Source organism: Castanea sativa, chromosome 7 (genome assembly GCF_040712315.1).
Source record: "Castanea sativa cultivar Marrone di Chiusa Pesio chromosome 7, ASM4071231v1".
NCBI lineage: Eukaryota > Viridiplantae > Streptophyta > Magnoliopsida > Fagales > Fagaceae > Castanea > Castanea sativa.
The window spans coordinates 31,874,471-31,898,005 of NC_134019.1; the positions used below are offsets into that span (position 1 = coordinate 31,874,471).

General features: G+C 32.4%; 1 protein-coding gene and 1 long non-coding RNA gene across 3 annotated transcripts; both read right to left on the reverse strand.

The window, feature by feature from the left end:
• Nucleotides 1–1,104: 1,104 nt before the first annotated feature.
• Nucleotides 1,105–3,512, reverse strand: LOC142644764 (uncharacterized). 2 transcript variants are annotated; one of them, XR_012845990.1, is made up of 5 exons: nt 3,064–3,512; nt 2,802–2,883; nt 2,522–2,682; nt 2,265–2,375; nt 1,105–1,401 (listed from the first exon to the last, which is right to left on the reverse strand). It is a non-coding gene; the product is annotated as an uncharacterized LOC142644764 (long non-coding RNA). The 2 variants fall into 2 exon arrangements; XR_012845991.1 differs by lacking the exon at nt 2,265–2,375 and having other exon boundaries at nt 3,064–3,502.
• Nucleotides 3,513–21,353: 17,841 nt separating this feature from the next.
• Nucleotides 21,354–22,507, reverse strand: LOC142642521 (2-hydroxyisoflavanone dehydratase-like). The gene has a single exon (XM_075816896.1). The coding sequence runs from the start codon at nt 22,396–22,398 to the stop codon at nt 21,445–21,447; it is 954 nt and encodes a 317-aa protein (XP_075673011.1). The 5' UTR covers nt 22,399–22,507; the 3' UTR covers nt 21,354–21,444.
• Nucleotides 22,508–23,535: the final 1,028 nt, after the last annotated feature.

Here is a 23,535-nt window from a genome sequence, read left to right on the forward strand (position 1 = left end):
GAATGGATATTTATGATATGGTCCCACATTCGATTCCAAAATTAAAAAATAAAACTCTCTCTAAAAACAAATAATTTAGGACACATGGCGCAAAATTGGACTTCAATTATAGAATCTAATTGGATTTTCTCTAAATTTTACCTATTATTATATACTAGCTTTTAACCCGCACCATGTGTGGGAACCTATTTATTTACATTATTAGAAATAATTTTTTTTAATAATATTTAAATACACTTTTACCACATAATAAACACCCAACACATATCTTGATTTGCAAATCTAATTACAAACACCATAGGCAGATATCAAAAACTAATTTAACCCAATTATTTAAAACAAAACCAAATCTAATACAAATACCCAATACAAAATTTATTTTAAACCCAATACCATAATTAAAACCAAATCTAACTCAAATATCTAAATCTAAAACAATCCAACCAAGTGCACTTGAAGATGCTAATTCAACATCAGCTAACTTTATTTTTTTTTGAAGTCTAATGTGTGTCTACATTGTGTAGTTATGTGCTCATTTCATATCTCAGTTGTTCTTTTAAGATAGATGAATAAATATCCCCCTTTTGAGACAGAGAGTGAGAGACAAAGAGAAACGAAGAATTTGAATGATGTGAGATTTGTTCCTGCTACCTTCCAATCGGCCAATTTTTTTTCCCCTCCTTATTTTTTGCCTATCATGTCCCTTTCGTGAGAAATGAATATAGACCTTTGTAGATTTCGTTCAACCCCAACAATTATGTACTACACAAAGTAAATGCATCTTAAAAGCTTGATGAAAAACTTAAAAAAAAATAATCATAAATGCATATAGACCACAAAGTTTGATAAGAAACTATGTTTTGTTTAAGCTACCTTAGGACACAAATTTTCTCAACCTCATTAATTTAAGAGACATTTTCTCCATACTCTATCCATTCAATAGATGGTTAATTCAATTTCACAACTCCTACTAAACCACACTAACTAAAAAAAAAAATCCTATTGAAGTCTAAACATATATGCATTTTTTTAACACATGACATACATACTAACCAAAAAACTACACAAAACATATTGTTTATAAACTAAATTATTAGCTGTATGTTAATGGACAAAGAAAATGCTAATTTTGAGCTTTTGCTGAGAAATTATATATGAACACTTTTAGTTTCTATTCAAATGCATGTTTAGTTACAAAAATGATTTCTTAATTCTTTACTATAAGTGGCTAAAGTAAGATTCTACCAAAATTAAGCACAGATATTGAAGAAAGAATCTTGTGCTCAATCTGAGCTCCAAATCACAGTGGTTTCCCCCTTTAAGCCATAGTGGTTCATACTTCTCTTTACATAGTTCCCAAAGTTGCTTACCATGGGAGCAATCAACTTCATATGAAGTCCCCTACAAAAGGATATAAAAGAGTCAGACTACAAAAAAATAATTTATACCAGCATGTGGTAGCATTTTCACTTATTTCAGAAAACTCTCTTGGTGGGAAGCAAACAATCTACTTGTGATTATAATTGCTTACTTATAAATGAATGCCCTAAGAGAGGAAAGACTATGGCTCATTAACCTTAGAAGATTTTACAGAAGAAAAAGCTATTAATATTGGATTAGAAATTTTTTTTTTTTTTTTTTTTGAGAAAGAGGATGAAGGGAAGATTTGAACTAAGGAATGTGGGTTCACTCCTGCTACCCACTAATAATGTATCCCTTAGAGTGATCTTACAACTATTGCAAATTTTATTATATAGTCCTTACAAACTGATGTGCTAACTTTTAAACAAACAACTAAGCAATTTAGGAATTTATTCTGTTATTGATGTAATGCCAAACACATTCATTGCCATGTCAGTTGTAAGCTTTTGTGGAAAATTGGTAGTAGCTTTAGCATTTTTCTATCTTTTAAAATCTAAATAACTAATGTAGTGTCACCAAATTGAATGTGTAATTCCCAAAATTTCCTAACACTTTTTTTCCCCCAAGAAAGAGACATGAAAATAAATAGAAGAAAAGAAAACTGGAAGGCACTCTCTTTCTATACTGTCTACACTCAATTCTTTTCCTTCTTTGACTAATTATTCTATGATCCCTCTAAAGGTCAAAATGGACACATCAATATAAAATCCTCTGAAATACACGAAATTAAAAACCATAAGAAGAATATAAAAATACAAAACTTTATATCCAACTAAACTGAAAATCCTCAAAGAATACGAAATTAAAACCCAGAAGAAAAATATCAAAATTCTAGGGAATACCTCCATAGATTTTTCTTTGCCTTTTGATTTCTTAAACTGCTTCAACATTAATGTTGGCAATGGAAAAGAATACTGAATACACCGGATTATGCAATTCCACAAAAACCAATTCTAAACAGAATAGAAGAAGATTAAGAAAGAAAATCTCAAGCACATAGGTAAAAAGAAACTTCCTAAACTTTAATATATATATATATATATATATATATAAAAAAGAAAGGAAAGAAACAATGGTAATTTATGAATAGCATACTTACTTGGTTATGAACTCTTATTGCAGAAAAGAATATTCCACTGTCTAACAGTGGCTGTAAGCTGGTGGAGACAATCCTCTGTTCTGTATCTCCACACTTTACAAAACCCATACCCTAATAACAACTTAGGTGGTAGTATTTGAACTTCTAGAGTGCTTCCTTGACTTCAACCAAGAAAAGAATAGAAAGGAAAAAGGGTTAGGAATCAAAATCCCAAAATTGACAGCAAACATAATTATGGACAATAGGAAAAGAAATTAGTCATAGATTAATTAAAAATTACCAATAGAGAATGGTCTAATACTGAGGTCGGGTCGGAGATGGCAGACATAGTCATGCCCTTGCAGGGGATTATTGTGTTGGGTCTACATATGAGAGAGTGACAATGGGAAGAAAAATGGATGAGAGAGGGGATAGGTTATGCGTAGCGTATGAATAATGCAAATTGTGAAAGGTTGGTTTTAAATTAAAATGTGAAAAAAACACTATATAATAGAAATGGAAAATACTACTGCACAATTGTGTGTGAGAGATGAACTAATAACCATTGCGTTCAGTCAAGGGAGCAACCAAGTGGAGAGGTATGGCAACCACCACCACCAGAGGCGTACAAACTCAACTTTGATGTAGCACTATTTTCGGACTTAGTCAGAATTGGTTTTGGAGCAATTGTTCGAAATGAAAAGGGAGAGGTTATGGCTGCTATGACTACTAGTGGACTGGATGTGCACACAAGTGAAAAAGCAGAGTTGCTTGCTGGAGAGCTATAGAATTTGCTGTGGATGCTGGTTTTTCTAGGTTGATTATTGAGGGTGACAACAACAATGTTATTCATGCCATCTCTTCTGTGGAAAATACTTCTCTATTCGGCAATGTTGTGGATGACATTCAACATTTGATAAAGGGATTGCATTGGTCTAGTGTTTGCTGTATTAGGAGGGGTGGGAATAGGGTAGCCCATGATTTGGCTCAATGTGCTAGACATACATTAGATAAGGATTTGTACTGGATGGAGGACTCTCCCCCACCAGCCACAGATGCTTTGTATCATGATATTTTATCCATTTAATTGAATGAATATTCCCCTTTCAAAAAAAAAAAAACTAATAACCATTGCTCTAATCAAAATACAACCAAAACTACAAATAAATAACTAAACATTCACACTGGAGTTTTGAAAATATTTGGCTACATATTTGTTTGAATCTTTTAAAAAAAGGCTCATAAATATAAAATCATTCAAACTCTTTCTTTCTCTAATTTTATATATAATGTTAGATATATGATTATGTTTTTTATGATTTATATATATTGGACTCATCGTTTTCTACTCTAAATTAACTCATTTGACACAAAAATTAAAAAAAAAACTTCGATTAGATGGAACATATGCTGTAAAATTAAACTCTAATTGAAATCCAATTTTTACACTGAACTAACTAACTTGGTTCAAAAATTTTAAAATTTTGATCAGATGGGACACATGACTCAACATTAGACTCTAATTGAATTTCAATTTAAAATCAAATTGGATTTTCTTTTAGCTTTACTTTTATATATATATGTATATATAGATGACTTATAAACTTAAATTGTTTTTAGTTCTATAAAAAAAAGACTCATAAATATAAAATCAGTCAAAAATTATATTTTTTTAAGGTTTACTTATATTGGACTCCTCATTTTTTACACTAAATTAACTCATTTGGTACAAAAATTTAAAAACTTAAATTAGATGGGACCCGTGGCGTAAAATTAAGCTCTAATTGAAATACAATTTTTACACTGAATTAACTCACTTGGCACAAAAATTTAAAAACTTAGATTAGATGGGACCCGTGGCACAAAATTAGACTCTAATTGAATTCTAATTAAAATCTAATTAGATATTCTCTCAATTTTACCTATTATTATATATGTAGACTAGTTGCTAACCCGTGCAATGCACGGGAATAGCTACTGGATGAGTTTCAGGAAAAAAATTCCTAAAAAAGAAACAACAATGCTAAATTACAACCATTTTCCATTTATGGCTTGAATGAAACTTACAAAATACACACTGTATTTGAACAAAATAAATTATCCAAAAAAACTCTTAGACCACCCATAAGGAAGAAAGAACAAACTCAAGCTCAATATCAGTTTTTTGTGAATTTTTTGAGAACTCATAAAGAGGATGATGCAATTAATCAGGGATTCATCATTCTACAAAATAATAAGAAAATACAAAATAAGAAATATCATAGCCTAATACCAAATTGAGTACAAATAAATATAATATAAACCACAAAGTCATCTGAAAAAAAAATTTTAACAACAAAGTGTTCAATCTCAAAACTAAACACGATAACTTTACAAACCATGGCCTTGTCCCTTTCCTCCAAAAAAATTTTCATAAGATATTACTCTTTAAAAAGGAAAATATTCAATGTTGTCCACGATTTAAATTTGTGTAGTTTGACTAAATCAAAATTTCTTTGTGCTATATCCAACCAAGAACCATAAAGAAAGTTAGAGAGAGGAAGATTGATTTAATTGAAAAACAAAAATGAAGGCCTCTAGAAGAATTCAAACTCATTATCAATAGCAAGCATCGCCTCTAACTTAAACATTGGTGATCTTTTTGTTTGGAATGTGGGCAATATAGAGGGATAAAAACAATAAAATATTTAACAATGCAGCACTCTCAATTACAATCCTTAAATCATCATGCATGAAGTTGTTTGTGAAGTGGTCTCACACCCTTGGCCTAAAAGATATGCAGTCAAAGATTTTGGGTACATGGTCATGAGGCCTCTCCTTAATGCCAAATGATAATAGATAGATAGATAGTAAGAGTTACCATTAATGTTTAGGAAATCATCAATATTGTAATGTCTACAATGCCAAAAAATCCAATTTGATTGAAGCTTCGTTTGTGTTATCTAGCTACCAATTCAAGTTTAAAAGTAAACATATATTATATCCAAAATCAAGCTATGTCTAATATTATTCAACCTTCCTGCAAAAGACGAGAACATAGAAATATGATACTAAGCCATCCATCAAACCCCTTTTGTTCTATAGATCAACATGCACAATTCCAATTCCCATTGCACATTCCCATTAACATTTCTCTCTTATAAGAGTGTTAGAATTTTGGTTAAGTGATTAAATTCACTATTTCCTAATAGCTTAAGCTTTTGAGACAATAAGGTAATCAACAATCGGTTAGCGAAGTGATATCATTATGAATCTTTAGTACTAATTCACTGCAAAAATTACACAAAAGAATATAAAGATAGAAATTCATTGGTTGAATATACATAGAAATTGCACAAAAGAATATAAAGATAGAAATTCATAGGTAGATTAGAAATAGAGAAGAAGACGACCTACCTGAATAAATCCCAGAATTGACACAAAGCGTTCCAAGAAAACCATTCAAATTGAAGAATGTGATAGTGAGCTTAAAATAATAAGATGCAATTTGGCCCACTTGGGGGTTACCTTGAAACGACACATTTTGGCAAGGTGCTAAAGCTGTTGATGATTTGATAATGGTGGTAATGAAAGAAAAATCAAACTTTACAGGAAAAAATGGTGATGAAGAAATTACACATGTTTTGAATCTACTACCATGTCAATCGAAATTTTAATGGAAAAAATAGAGTAAATATATGAATAAAAAAAGCACACAATCTTCATCTCAAAATTCAAGTTGTTATTCTTAACACTCAAAAATATAAACTAAAACAACATACTAACAACGTCAACAATGTCATCATGAAACAATGGTATTGGTCCAATCATTGAAATAGGTTACAAACACCATAGACAGATAAAAAAGAAACAAATATAGTTTAAAATATCAATGAAACTTCATGAAAAATAAAGATTATGCAATAAACAAAGGAAGCACCAAATTACCAATCAAAGTAAGTTGCTTATCCATAAACTAGCTTTGCAATGCCTTAGCTCTCCTTTGCCCTGTTCTTCCTCATTCATTGAGCCAATAATCTCCTCTTGTATTTTTTTTTTCCCTATATCAATATTCATGCATAAAAAAAAAAAATCAAAGTTTATATATTATCCCAAAATAGTAATAGTGGAACCAAAACAATTCCAAATATTATTATATGGTAAAATGGTCAAACAAAGAATTACAAATACCAGCTATGAATAAAGAAGTTATTAAAGTGTTCTTTCCATATGAATGGTGGTGTCCAGTGTGTTCCCAAAATCTGTTGGATTGAATAATTTGTAGAAAAGAAAAGCAATGAAAGTCATATAGAAAACCATAGATCTCAGTAGAAAGAACATAAAGAAAGCGTTTATTAGAAAAGAAAAGACAAAATAATAGCAAAGCTATAATTCATTGCTTTGTTAAATCTCTCCCTAGAAAAAATATCTACCAAAATCTATGAAGTAATCCTCAATTTGCAAATTAACAAAGCATAACCCACAATTCACCAACATATCTAAAAAAAGTAAAAAACCCTTCACAACTGATTGTGCTTCTAATCACTTTTTCTTCATTGTTTTTTATTCCTCAATACCCAAACAGATGCTTAATTAAAATTGATAGGGTACTGATTTTGCCTATCTCCAAGTCGTCCATAAAGGTCGTCCATAACCCGACTGGAATTGTAAACACCCTCTGGAACCTACCTGCAACTACCTCGTCCAACCAAGGAGAGCTCTGGACGAGATAAGCACCACCAAGGAATAGGCGCTCGTCCAGAGCGCGAACAACCTCGTCTTGAAGGAGTTTGTCTGTCAGACGAGACAGCCTCTGCGCAAGTGCCAAAGTATACTCAACTAAGGAATTCCAGGACGAGAGTATCATACTTAGGAAAATCTCCGAATATAATGTGATAATTCCTTATCCCACGCATAACTGTCAGGTATCCGTTGTGAAATAGAAGCAATAACTCCTAAACGGTTATGGGAGTTACATTTGACCCTTGCGCCTCCTTGAATCCAGGGGAGGTTCCAATTTTGATAACCGTCTATGAAGGCACTATATAAAAACTGATTCAGACAAGGCAAAGGTATGTGGATTTTACTCCAAAAAAGTTGGAACTCCAAAAATATAGAGAGAAAAACTAACTTTGCCATCGGAGGGTTTTTGGCCGGCAGCCCCGATCACCTTTGATTCGCTTTTCTTTTTTTCTTCAGGCCGCAGAGAGAGCAAGTAGTCCTTTCAAGTCCGAAGCACCCAGCCTACTGATCTTCTTTGCATCATCAAAAATTATGAGAATATAATCCAACATGCAAAACCTAGAAAAGTGCCTAAAAAATCACAAACTTGGTCATCCATAAAAAAATAAAAATAAATCTGGGTATCCCCCAAATTCCTCAAAAACATGAAATTTAAACTCTTATTCTAGCTTTAAACTTGGTTCTCTTCATGAGGGAGGAGATAACACATGCCTCCAACCTGTGAAAGAGAATATAGTTCAAAACTCACAAACACCCAATTTCAACTCCCACTCATGATTTACTTCTCTACAATAAAATACAAAGCCTTTCTAACTCTCTCAAACCAATTATAAATTTTAATAACCAAACCTAGATCATAATTAATGCAAAAGTTTTTGTACAAAAGAAAATACCTTTACAGATGGTGGTGGGATGTTGCTTGAAAGTGGGTGATGGCTTGCAAATTTTCTTGCTTTGGGGCTTTGCTTGCAAATAGTGAAAAACCTGTATGAGATTTTGTCTTAAATTGCTGCAAAAAATAAACTAATAAAGTACAAGTCACCTAAAGAATCCCGATAAAATTCTAAACAGTCGAACTCTAAAAAGAAAAGAAAAAAAAAACTTTTCACCTCTCTCTCTCTCTCTCTCTCAGTTCCGTCAAAACCAAATTGTAAACACCACCTCTAAATCTTCAAATCTCACCATATGGTTTTCCAAACCTTGTGTAATTTAACTCAATCACTTTCACTGTCGCAAGCTGTGAAGCCATGCAAGCACTTAGATTTACAAATACTATCTGCTTCGTTGAACATCACCTTGTTTTTCATATTGTCATTTTAAAATCCAAGGGATTCTGAAATGTTTAACAAAATGCAGAAGATTAGGAAACTTGGCATCATAATCATCTGTTTTGAGGGTATTGTGAAAGATCTTGAAAGAACCCAACAAATCATCAGGGAAAATATCATTGACAGGGCCAAATTGGTTCCACCAACAGATAAACCAAAGAGGCAACTTTGCAGTTTCATCAAATTCTTTGTCGAAGTAAATAAACCATGAATGAGTCATTGTGTCATTCTGGTGGAGCATGAACCTAGACCAGGCAGTAATATAATCATAATATGAATACAGAACAGGGGAGTTTGGTAGTCTCCTTATCGAGACAGGGGAGGGACCCCATTTATCTTCAGAAATGATATCCTTCAAATAAACACTGTGGTAAATAATTTTGGATTTATCAATTTGATTAAAAATGGTTTTGATAATGATGGGTTTCTCAAAGCGTAAAATGTCAGAATAATATTCTAACTTTTTATCACTATGCTCTGGAATCCAATGGAACCTTGGAGGGAAATAGCTCTTTGCAATCTGTAGGGGATTCTTGGATGCAGATCGGTTTGGTTCAATAAAAAACAAGTTTTGGAAATATTGTTTTTTAATATATTGGGAAGCATTAGGATTTTTCTAGTAAACAGTTTTAACAGGTTGTTTAACAAAGGCCAAGGCATAAGGATCATAGTCAGAGGCTAAAAGAGATGAATAATTAGGCTTAGGAATCATTCCTAAGGGGATGAAATGGTTAACAATTTCAGCAAGAGAGACTAGCTCTTTTTTCACAATATGTTTGGGTGTTTCAGCAGGGTGTTTGTCCTTGGATCTCCTACTTGCCATTATGGGACTGCAGAAATTCACGGGTAAGGAAATCAGGAATGGTATTTTGTGAACCTTTAATATATTTAATAGTAAAATCAAAAACACTTAAAATAGCTTGCCATCTGGCAAAAATATGTTTGGAAGCAATATTCTTAACATCTTTTTCAATAACATATTTAGCACTTTTGCAATCAATTCTTAATAAAAACTTTTGGTTCAACAAATCACTTTGGAATTTTGAAATGCATAGAACTATAGATAAAATTTCTTTCTTTATAGTACTATAATTTAATTGTGCAGTTTTCCGAACTCCAAAATAGAAGCGAACAATTTGTTCATGTGAGTCTGGTGAACTCGTTGTTTCAGAATACCTCCATAACCAATGTCAGAGGCATCAGTTTCAACAATTTTGAAAGCATTAACAGTTGGATATTGAGTTGATCTGTTTAACATGAGACTTGATCTGTTTAACAAGGGAAGTATGAACATCAGTCTAAGGAGGAGGATTACTTTGTAACCGATCAAAAAGTGGTTTACATTGTTTCCTCAGATCTTTGTAAAAATCAGCAACATAGTTTAAAGAACCAAGAAATCTTTGGAGTTGAGTTTTGTCAATAATTTCATCAGAAAATCTATCAGCAAATTGGATAACTCTATCAATAGGACAAATTTGTCCTTCAGCAATATCATAACCAAGGAATCTGACCTTAGTTTGGAACAGTTTAATTTTCTTGGTAGAGACAACAAGACCATTTCTTTTGATAGTTTCTAGAAACGAGTACAAATGTTTCCAGTGTTCATCAATAGAATTGGAGAAAATTAGGACATTATCAATATAAACAATGGTGAAATGACTGAAGGGATTGAAGATGTCATTCATAATATTCTGGAATTCACTAGGAGCATTTTTTAGGCCAAAAGGCATAACATTCTACTCATAATGACCAAAAGGGTGGTGAAAGCAGTTTTGTATCTGTCCTTTTCACTAATCTGGACTTGCCAAAACCCAGATTTCATATCAAACTTAGAAAAGATTATCGCATCACTCAATCTATGAACTAAATCATTCTTATTGGGGATGGGATATATAATCCACTCTAAGACCTTATTCAAAGATTTGTAATTAATCACGAGGCGAGAAGTTCCTCCCTCAAGTTCAGCATTCTTCTAGACATAAAAAGCAGCACAAGACCAAGGAGATTTGCTACTCCTAATCAGCTTTTTCTTAATTAGATCATTGATTTCATTTTTGCAAAATTCAACAATTTCAGCATTCACCTAAATAGGGCGAGCTTTGGTAGGAATTTTCTTTTCATTGAAATCTTTAACATAGGGCAGATCAACAATGTGTTTCTTCCTATACCAAAAAGCATTAGGAATATCAGAGTAAACATCATTCATCAATATTTTCTGAAAATTATCAATTTTGGATTTTAATAATTTATCAAAAAGTTGTTTAACAATTTTTTTTTTTTATATCTAACTTCATGCTTAAGGAATTTGAGATGTTTGACTTTAGCATGAATCAGATTAAAAGCATCATCATTACTAATTTCAAACTTCGAACAGAATTTGAATTTTACTTTCTGTCCAAAAGGAACAGTAGTAATTCCATCATCTTCAACAAAGTAAGGATACGAGGTAGCAATGAAGGGAAGTCCAAGTATCACTTTATCAGTCATGTTTTTAACCAGCACAAAGGGAATCTTAAAACAAACATGATCATGGCAAACATGAGCTTTTCTCAATTCATATTTGATTTTCCTTTGAGTACCATTAGCAGAAACTAATTTTTCAGTTGATTTTTCAAAATATTTGGAAGGGATCAACCCTTCTTGAATACAGTTAACATCAGCACCAGAGTCAATCATAACAATAGTGTTGAAAGCATAATCATGTGAAACAACAATCTTGACTTTAGTAAACCATTTTGGAGGCATAATATGTTTAACAAGAGAAAGTTGATTATCAATTAAATTGATCAAAACATTGTCAGAAACATTACCAGAAGGAGGAGCTTGTTGAATGGATCATCTCCATCTTCTTGCTCGTCATTATCAGACTGATGTTTATCCATATTTTTATCAATTTTGAGAATTAACAATTCCTCCTTAAGATTAACATTATCATGTTTAACTATTTTCATATCATTTTTTAATTGGATTATTTCTTGTTTAACAGTAGCAATTTCATGTTGAAGATCATTAATAGTTACTTCTTTGGTTTTATTTTTATTAAATCTTTCCAAAGTTTCTTCAAAACTTATTTTAGATTTAAGTTTTTTAACCTTTTCATCTTTTGTTAAGTTTTGCTTAAACTTGTCAAGATATTCTTTTTGTAATTCAGGGTTATCAATTTTACTAATTATCGTTAACAACAAATTATCTTGTTCTTCACTTTTGGTTAACATGTTAACAAATTTTATAACATTACAACATGAGCTTCTACATCCAAGTTTAAAATTGGGAGAATTAGAAGTATCACTGCAAGAGTGATAATCAGAACCAGATGAGGAGGAGAAATCCTCTTCAAATGAATCAGTCAAAGCAGTAGATTCAAGGATTTGAAATAGTTCATTTTGATCATTATCATTAATGTTTAACAAATTCAATTTACTTTTCAATTTTCCAGTCTTTCGGTTACAGTCTTTACTGAAATAGCCAAATTTGCCACAGTTAAAGCATTTACCTTTACCTGATCTTTGTTTATCATGCTTTTTAAAAGCGGATTTCTTTTTAGCATAAAAATCATTGGGTTTAACAAAATTGGTTCTGTATCTTTTATGTTTTTTATGGCTGTAATTTTTGTAAACTTTCTCATGTTTACTTTTTCCTTTTTGCCTGGAAGGGGAAATAAGAGGTAAACCATATTATTCACAGAAATTACCCATTTCATATTTAGCTCCTTTTCTTTTAATTGTTGTTTTAACAATTTTTCATCATTACACATGTTGATTCCAAGTTTTTTAATAGTACTGAAAATATCACCATAAGTCAAATTATCATAGTCAATAAAATCATTTTTACCAATTAATTCTTGTTTTACCTTATGAGCAAAGATAGGAGGCAGACCGTCAATAAACCTCTCTTTCCAATAAGGCTTCGTGGAATCTTTCCGGAGCATTATTCTGAAAATAAACACATCTTGGTACCATCTGTAATCAGACATGGTAGGACATCTCAAATTATTCAAATAATCAGAAATTCGAGATGAAATATTAGATGGAGTACCAACAAAATGTTTAAGAATAGTATAAGCCAAGGTATTGACACCATCAGGAATACCTCAATTAATATTTTCATCAAAAATGGGAATATCGTCATTATCTCTCTTAACAGCATGTTTAATAGACTCTCTGGATTCTTTTGTGAGATGTGAGTCCCACCAACCTCGAAGAGTTCCAAAAAAACCAGTAGCAAACAAATCAACAATATCAGGGTAATCAAGATCATTATGATTATTCAAGTATGCAATAGCAACCATAGACATATGAGCTATTTTGTTAAGAATTTCTTGTTTTGACAAACCATCAATATTCCATTCATAAAGCTTTTCAACAAAAACAGAAAATTGGGTTTGAAAGGATCTTTCTTCAAACTGCATATCAGGAGGAGTAGGTTTTGAATACTAGTTTTTTGTAAAAGACATAGGATTGGGTTTTCCAACAAATCTTTTAACTTCTGGTAAACCATCATCAAAAACATTTTTGTAAGAAACAGAAGGTAATGAGTTAGAATCTGTGTTTTCTTCAGAAATCATTTCTTTCTCATTTCTTGAAATAGCACAAGCAGTGCTTCTAGAAGTAGAAGTTTGCTCAGTTTTAACTTTCAAATCAACAAGCATTTTTTTAACCTTTTCAAGAGTTGTACTCTGAACTTCAGCTTTTTCAAGAGTTTTACTCTGAGAAGTTTTGAAAGTAATTCTTTCTCTTTGACTGTGTAGATCAATCAAAGGTTTCTCAGGTTTTGAAACAGTAGTTTTTTCAACAATTTTTTCTTCAATTCAATCAAGTTGTTGACCAATAACATACAAAGATTCATTAGTAAAATTGTTTTGTTCAATAATGGTAACAATAGGAGTTTTATCATCAGCAATTTTAAAAGGGGAGGCTTTCACCTCAACATTTTGGTGAGTTATCAAAACAGTTTCAAGAGGAGGATGACTAGACCGAACAACAGTTTTGTCTTCCTTAACAAAACTTGATTTTCTTATTACGTTCAAATGGTTAGTATGAAACTCATTTTTTGAAACATAATAGTTTTCAAGGTAATCAAAAAACAAAATATGTTTTCCTATCAAATTCATTTGTTTCCTTCCATTTCCTCTTAACTCTGTCTTTTTCAGACTGAGCAAAAGTACTTTGGTAATATTTTCTTTTACTTCTGTTTTTGGCAGAAATAAATTCATTATACAAAGCAACCATATCTTATGGGGGATAAACTCCAATAATCGTCCATGGAGGTCGTCCAACGCAAGATCAAGCAATCGAAGGCTGTAAGAACCTCGTCCATGAAGCTCGTCCATGCAAGAAGATGTTTTGATGAGGTTTCGCGTGGTCAAGTTTCACAAGAACCCCACCATGTCGTCCAGGGTCATCATGAGCCTCGTCCATGGAAGGGGTCGTCCATAAAGGAAGGACCTCCCTAAGATGCGAGGTACGCTCGGCTGGAAGTCCTCAGGACGAGGACCCCTGGACGAACCCTAGACACTTAGGAAAATTCCTAAGCGTGTAGTACAACTCCTTATTACACGCGTAACTTCCAATAACAGTTAGGTGATAAATATGTAACTCCCAAGCAGTTGTGGAAGTTATCTTTGAACCCTCACACCTCCTCAAATCCAGGAGGGGTTACAAGTTTGATAACTATTCTTAGGACACTATATAAATATTCATTCAGACAAAATAAAGGTACGTTTTTTACATTTCCCAAAAAGTTGGAACTCCGAAATTATAGAGAGAAAACTAACTTTGCCATCGGAGGGTTCTTGGCCGGCAACCCTAGTCACCTTTGATTGTTTTTCTTTCTTTTTCAGACTACCAAGGCTACTAGTAGTCTTTTCAAGTCCGAAACATCTAGCCTACTGATTTTCTTTGCATCATCAATATCAATTTCAAAATCTTTTTTTACAAGATTTATCACTCTTAGTTGACTTGGGTAAATAGGGGTTTCAATAGATGGAAAATCAGATCCAGATGGAGCATCAGATTTTGCATCATCTTCATCTTCATTAGCATTTCTGCCAATATTAGAGGGAGATTCAGCTTTAGTTGAATAAAAAGCAGTGCTAACTTGGGAATTGTTGCTCGCAACTACTTTTAGCCTTAAATCAGGTTTTTCAAAATTCTTTTTCAAAAATTCATCAATATCATGATCTCTTTTAACAAAACTTTCAGATCCAGCAAATGAATGTCTTCCTTCATTGATCCTCAAAGGTTTATTTTCACTAAAACAAATTTTTACAATACCATCAGCATATTGTTGAATATTAGTAAGATCAAGTTCATCAAAAACAGGTTTAATAGGTGGAGATTCTCGTTCCAAAGTCCATTCTTTAGGAAGAGTTATATCTTGCCATTGAATCATTTTGGGGACTTGGATCTTAGCATTAAAGGTGGAACATTGGATTAACATGGTTTTACCAGCAAGATCTCTTCCTCTAGCACGAGGAGTTAACTGAGAATCAAGCAATCGGTAATAAATGCGGTAAATAAGAGTATAAGGCTTCCTGCTTTCATCCATATCATAACTAAATATCAATATGTTCAATGTCAAAGCTTTAATAATATTAGGATCATCTAAGGCAAGAGCAAGATTAGGATAACAATCAAAGAAAACAGGGTCGTCATATATATATATATATATATATATATATATATATATATATATATATATTAAATAATACTCCGCCTTTTATCAAAAAAAAAATTATTATTGAATCCCCTCTAATTATATATATACACACACACACACTAACCTCTGAGCACAAGCTCACGCACATACTCGAAATCTCTTCTTCTTCTTTTTTGGTGTAAAAATTAATAATTTGCATTTATTATAATTAATAATTTTTTTTCAAACAAATAAAAATAATAAACTTTAGAGATAAGCCATAACTGTAATTTCTTTTTTGAATGTGAAGGCACAAAAATCCTAAATTTTAGGAATTCTTTTTTTGAATTCAAAGTGAAATTTGTTATTTGACATTTATAACAATATTTTTAAATAAATCTACCCTTCATTAATGAGGATATTTTTGAACCATATAAAAGATCAGTTTTTTTTTTTTTTTTTAATGAGAAGAATATAAAAATTCAGTTGAAAAATGAGAATCCCCTTTATTTATATATATATATATATATATATATATATATATATATATATATATATATATATATATATATATATATATATATATATATATTGCCTAGGATACAACAAATGTGATTTTTAGCTGTGGTTAAAACCACGAACCTACATACAGTTTTGGTGTTAGCGTGTGAGTGTATTCTCTTATCTCATCTACCTTCCCCTATATATATGTGTGTGTGTTTCTCAAAAAAAAAAAAAAAAAACCACGAACCTTAAAAATGTAAAAATCATACTTAAAAATTCAAAATGTTTGTACCTAATTTTATATGCGTAACTAAAATTATCTTGAAAAGACATGAAAATAGGTCTATTAACGACACAGAACAGAATTCTTGGTATAACAAAATTTATTTTGACAATCATCTGTAACAACAATTATGAGTACTATAGATTGCAAAAAGATCTTCCACATGAGAATAGCTACGATTTAAAATCATCGCTAAAGAACCACTTATAGTAAGGATTTTATTTGTACCTACAACTACTTAAGCATTGTGATATATCAATGTGTTTCCTAATCGCCAATATAAGTGAATTTTTACGGCAGCATCATATAGAACTACTGTCCCTATGTGCCCAGGGAATCACAACCGTACACTAACAAAAATTGAATTCTCTTTTCTATAAAAATATCGAACGAGCCCTCTATTTAAAGCAATGAAAAACTTAGGTGTAGATTGTGTAGTGTTGGACCCCTCAACCTAATCCATAAACTAATTTATTTGGGATGCTAATTGCTTCCAAAGAGTTCAACACAAAACTCTCAGAAACATCGTCTTTGTATCCTTTATTGTAAACTATTGGTGCAAACACAATAATAAAGAAAATAATACAAAGAGAAACTAAATAATACTTCTGAATATTATTTATTTGAGATTAAAAATACACAACACTATTTGGACTAGGGCGTAGTACTTGTTTTCCCTAAGATATAACAACTCAACTAATGTCGTATGGCTAGAACAATTTATCCACAAAATGTTCAAACCCAAAACTCCACCCGAAAAAGCACCCAAAAATACACAACACTATTTGGACTGAGATGCGACACTTGTCTTCCATAGGCACGGCATTAGTGAGTGTTATAAGATTAATTGCTAGATATAATGTTGATGGGCTAGAGTTAAATAATATTAAAATGTTCCAACATAAACCAGCTTGGCTAACTAGAATTCCTATGGCAATTTTTTACCATCTCTTAAGTTAAGAAACTAGTTTCACCTATATTCCTCCCATGAATAGAGGTAGTTTGATTAGATCTCATAACATCAGGAATGCGTAGTTGGCTTTATTAGTAAGAAGCTTGATCAGGCATTTGTGCACAATATTACAACAAGAAATAGACTGAAAGTCTAGAACTCACCATTTATTCATTTATATTTGGAATTGGAACTCCAGTCATTAATTAGAGTTAAAATTTGTTGCATTGTCTTCCTCCACTAGCTTAAAAGCTACAAAGAAAGATCCAAAACTTACAACATATTAATGCACAATGGCCCAGTAGGGCTTGAAAAGAAGGCCAATAAGCCCATGACCGTGAGGACCAAGAGATTTATTTGCATTGAAGCTCAATACAGTGAGTTTAGCTTCTTCTTCTTCTTTTTTTAATTATTATTACAAATTAACTTATAAATAGAGCCAGCATATTTTGCTGTGTTTAAAATTTTAAATCACACTTATTTCATAGGTACTGCTATTTAGTTAAAATCATCCCTTGGAGGACATCCGATCATTTGGTTTAAAATTAAATAACTTATGTTGGTGATTTAAAGTTTAAATCACCAATATAAGTTATTTCATATGAGGTCTAGTCTCTTCTTTGGTGACTTTCCTAGTAAGAGCTAGAATTGGACTTTGAGAAATGGGAATAGTTATTAACAATGCAAAACACTTTTTTTAGTTTTAAAAAAAAAAAACTTTTTAAGCTTCCAAATAGCAAAATTTAAGTACAATTCCTCTTGTGTAGTTATTTATTATATTTCCAAACACATGATTGTAATAAAAACTAAAGTACAAATAATATTATAATCTTTAAGCATTAGTAATTCAATACCGTTATGTGTTTGAATTTATTTGAAAATTCTAATATATTGTATCAAATGAACTATGTCCAAAATTTACCCGGGTTAAAATTAGTTTAAGCTTCATTGCCCAACTTGCTAGACCTAAAATTGGTTTTCCATTTCTTGTATCACTTAGAGGGATTTTTTTTCACATTGTTTATTTCACGCACACATAGCATACATACTCACCAAAAAAAAAAAAAAAAAAGAAAGAAAGATATCCCTTTTTATATATATTTTTAGGATAATTTGTTGAAATTACTCACTCTTCCTAGTGGTTTTTCCTCCCAACCTTTTTTTTTCTTGGTCTACATTTTTCACGGCAAGAAAATTGTTAGATATTCTACTACGTGTAGGGGTGGGCATGGATCAGATTGATGAGTTTTTTCAATTCAACCCACCATGATCGAGTTAAAATGACTTAACCCAACCCACATGAATTAGGTTGGATTAAGTTGGACCCACAAATTGGACTCTTTTTTTTAATAAACAAACTGAACATTAGAACAACATATTTATAAAATAATCAATAAAATTAACAGAAGATTTATAATATTTTTTTATATTATAGGATTTATAATCTTATTTGTGTTGATTTGTTGCGCTAATCAAACCTGAGCATAGCACCATTCCAACACAAATAACCACAAATTTATAACCTTACAAACCTACGTATAGTACCAATCCAACACAAATAATTTGCAATTGAAATGAAATGAGAAACAGGTTAAGGGTTTATATTAAGGGACAGGGTAAATGAGAGTAAGCAACAAAACCATATAAAATATATTTTAAATATAAGTGGGTCGAGTTCCTGGTTTTCAGACCCAAACTATTCAAAGAACCATAAAAGAGAGAGGTTTAAGTTTTTTGAGATTGAATTGAGATCGAACTTAGGTTGAACCATAATTATGTCATAATTAATTTAATAATTATTCAAAATACAAATATATATATATATAATTAATAGAAAATATAAAAAAAATTGGCTAAAATAGTCCAAATAAATATAAAGCCCTATCTTCAAATATATTTTTGAAATCATAACTTTAATAAGACAAATAAGAAATATTAATTCCTAGGTACACACCTTTCTTCTTCTTATTCCTTTTTGCCTGACCCATGAGAAAACCCAATGGCTTCACAATTTAGATCTCTCAAACTTCTCATCCACAGTCTCATAAACACTTGATGGGTTCAAATCCCTTAGACCTCCCATCAAAATCAAGCAAAAGAAGGACAAAGGGGCTAGAAATCGTTGTTGGGGACGATCAGAAACAAGGCTAGCTCTTGCTATTATCAATCATCAACTGCTATTGCTTTCAAGAAACTGTAATATGATTCAAGCCCTCATACGCTAGGATTTATGGAAGCTATTTGCACAGAAGATTTTTGTTGTTCTTATGGTTATGTTTAGCTTTAATCCTCTTGAATCCATATCTATTAAAATATAAAAATTAATCCTAAACCCACACTCTGTTAAGATTTGGAGCTTTCTGCCAAAGGCCTTGTAACTGAATTGGCACTTCCCCATACACAAAGTGCTTAGGAGTCTAAGGAAAAAGGGTTCGAGTTGCAGGGTTAACAGCATATTGTAATTATCTCTCAAAAAAAATATTTGGAGTTTTCTAAGAGAGGTTATTCATCTATAGGTAGAGGCGCAGAGCATTGATATGTCTTTTGAAGAAACAATAAAGATCAATAGAGGCACTTAAAGAGAATGAGCAATCCAAAAAGGTCGTTTCCTAGTATAAAGCCCCAAATCCCATCTAAAGCCATTGGATTCTTATGAGATTTTTCCGAGAGATCTAAAGCCATCAATGCTTCTGAGATTGAGGTTGAGAAGTTTGAGAGATCTGAAGTGTAAGCTATTAGGTCTGTCACGGGTTAGAGAAGAAAAAAAGAAAGTACTTTTAACGTCGTTTGCTTTTTTTTAAAAATTTCATAGGTGGCCTAATATTAAGAGGGAAACATAAGGTATTGTACTATTTATGAGTTTTACTACACTTTTTGATACTATTTATGAGTTCCACTATACTATTTCAGCTAACTTTTACTTTTATCTAAAGTACTTTCAGCAAAAAGTTTTCAGTTTCAGCAAAATAAATGGATCTGAAACAAACCCTAGTGTGCGTTTGGCTCCAAATTTAAAAAAATCAACTTATTTTACTATTCAGCTTATTTTTGCAACTATTTATGAGCTCTACCGTACTTTTTGTACTTGTGTGTGCAATTTTTGTACTCCAGGTAAACTTATTGCGTACTTCCTGGAAACTTATTGTTGACCCACATCGCAAAGATTCTCCCCCACTTGCTGCCTTATAAGCCTGAAGCTGAAGGAGTAGTGTACCATCAGGCTTATAAGGCAGCAAGTGGGGGAGGATCTTTGCGATGTGGGACAATAACAAGTTTTCAGGGAGTACACAATAAGTTTCCCTAGAGTACAAAAATTGCCCACACAGTATCAAAAAGTACAATAAGGCTCATAAATAATAGTAAAAATAGACTAAATAATAAAATAAATTGATTTTTTAAGCTAGGGCAAACATACACCAAATAAACCCTTAAGATACTGTTTTTTAATAAACTGTTTTAATAAACTGTTTTTTTGGGACCCAATAAAAAGGTTAAGGAAGACAATAAATGGTCAAGTATTTTCCCGGGAAAAAAAAAAATTGAAGTTCAACAGTGGCGGCATTGGTTTGTCCGCCCACTCAACTTTATTGTGAGCCCAATAAAACTTCCACAATTCCACATTTCATATGAATTTTTAAAAATAAATAAATACAAAAACTAGAAGAGTGGAAGGCAGCTGGAACCTGGGAGCATTGGTGACCACCACTCATTTGAAATCAAGCAGTACAAAATCAAAGTCAAAGAAAACGTTAATTGGTTCTTTTTTTTTTTTTTTTTTTTTGGTAAAAGTTAATTGGTTCTCACTTCTCAGTAAATCAAAACTGAAGAAAATATTAACTGGCTAACAGTAGAACATTGAGCAAACTGGAGAGAAGAAAAATTCGAAGAAAGTAAGAAACAACAGAAAGCAGAGAGAGAAGAAGAAGAAACAGCAAAAACAACGACAGAGAGAGAGAGAGAGAAGAAGTGGTTGAAGTTTCAACAATGACCATAAGTTACTGTAACTCTAAGCCAAGCTAAGTGCAGTTTTTTTTTTTTTTTTTAACACTGATCTGTACCGTGAGAACTGTTCACGGTTCTCAAACCCGGACGGTTCGATCTTGATTCATACAATTTATCGATTTTTCTACTTAGCAGTCTTTAGTGAACGGCTCACCATTATCTGGCTTGAATCGTACTATCCAGTTCGAGTTTCAAAACTTTCGTCGGAATAAGATTAAGCAGATTTGTGAATTTGCTGACCATCCCAACTCACTATAAAAATAAATTTTTAACAATCCACCTGCCAGGTTGAGTTCAATTTAGTAACTCTCGATAAATCGGTGCATTGACGGTACATCCCTCACTCCAATTGTTTTTTACACAATTAATTTCTGAAATTACACCCGCACAAAAAAAATAATAATAATAATAAATCAAACAAAACAATCAAACAAAAAGCTACCACATTTATTTCATATTGCTAAATATCAAAGACATTCATAGCGCACCACCAGAGTCCAGTTACAACTATAAGTCTTCATAAAATTGACAAACCAACAACATTACCTGAGTTCTGATTTATGAAATCAACCATGGCTTTGATCAGTGGCCCCACCTTGTCGCTACTTGGATTCAACAGAAAAAACCCATGTCCCTCTCCTTCACTCTCAAAAAATCCCACACTACCATTCCAACCACTCTTTCTCAATGTTTCTCCATAACCCAATCCTCGATCTTTTAGCCGATCTTTCTCCGCCACACAAACCAGCACTTTCTTACCTGCCATCTTCGACAAATTCGGATCCGCTTCCGGGTACAGTATCGGATTATTGAACCCGGCACTAGTCGGGTATATATAATTAATCATTTCATCAGGCTCTTTTCCACCAAAATATGGGTGCAATATGATTGACCCAATAACATTAGGACCAGCCAATCCTGTAGCGCCAGCTTGGACTGCAACGTAATGGGCTATATTAGCCCCAGCACTCTCACCCGCCACAAAAACCCGCCCGAAATCCGCATACTGGTTCAACCAAGGTTCGGGTCCTTGCCCATTTGAGTGGGCTGAAATCCACTGCATCGCAGCCCAAGAGTCTTCATGCGCAACTGGTAGAGCATGATCTGGGGCTAGCCTATAGTCAACGGAAATAACGACCACATTGGCTTCTGAGGCTAAAGAAACAAGAAAGTTGTGAAAGGTTTTCATGAAAGGTGATCCAAGGCAGAAGCCCCCACCGTGGTAGTGAACAACTAGAGGAAACTTTTGATCTGGGCCGTCGATTTTGGGGATGAAGACTCTAGCTGATACACCTGATTCGGGAAAAACGGCGACGTCTTTGGTTTGGACCCCGGTTTTGGAGTCTAGGCCTGCGGGTGCAAGATGGTCACCTCCGGGGTCTGGGGCCAAGAACCTTTCAATGCGACCATCTTTGTAGACTTTGATGTATGGTGGGAATTCGTGGGTTGTTTCATTGTTACCTGAATCCATTGTTAGGAAAAAAAATTGTGGTGGGTGAGTTTGGGAGAGAAAGAAAGAGAATGATAGATGAGTTTGCAAATTGCAGTTCTTGGGTCACACTTAATACATTGATATAGTTGGAGTAGTTTAAGGCCGGATATTATCACAAATTTTTTTATCATTATCTTGACATGGTAAACTAGTAGTAATTAACTATTATTTATACATAAACTTATTATCTTTTCTTTATTATTTATACTCTGCCACATTATCGTTTTCGTTGCGGCAAAAAACAGTGAAAAACTTAGTAATCATAGACTTTTTCGTATCATTGTGATGTGATTTGTAACGTATCAAAATTAGCATAAGACTTATAAAAATAATAATTGTGGATAGGCAGTGAGGTGGTTGGTCAGTTTTATAATCTCCAAATTGAGGGTGCAGATTTTTTTATCAGTAAAATAAAATAAAAGGGAGCAGATTTAAAATCACCAAACAACCATGAGAATATTAAGGAGAAGAGTAGCATGAAAAGGGTGATAGTGTAATATTATTAAAATGTCAATTATAAGTTGAAGGAAATGATTAATGAGATAGGTGCACTGTGCACGTTTACATGCATATTTTATTATTTTAGGATGATCTGCCCGACGCCCGCCAATGGTGACTTTGTTTCTTAAAAAAAAAAATGGTGATGACCAAAACAAAATTCTGTTTTTGTAAGAAAGAACAACCACCAGTGTTCACGAGCTTAGAGTTGATTTTTTTTTTTTTTGAAAAAAGCTTAGAGTTGACTTGTAGGGTACTACGTACTAGATTGATTCTCCTCCTGAAATAAAACATTCAATGTAATTAAATTATAAAACTCTTATTCTATTAAATTAATTTCTCTAATTCATATGTGGGTTGAAATAAGAATGATAAGTAAATATGGTTTATTTTTTATACAAGATAGAATTTCTACTCTAGTCTAATCTAAGTGTATATGTGTGTGAAGCTCCTTCCAGGAGACTTGAACCCCGGCCCTTACCATCACACCCCATAAGCATTTATACTTGTAGAGTGACCAACACACCATGGGTGTGCGGTGGTAGTAAATATGGTTCATTATTTATATGTCAAGCACAAATATTTAATTACAATCTTACATGCCATGGTAGGCAAATG

Coding starts and splice junctions, on each gene's coding strand:
- LOC142642521 (XM_075816896.1), bottom strand. CDS start 22,398: ATGGATTCAGGTAACAATGAAACAACCCACGAATTCCCACCATACATC.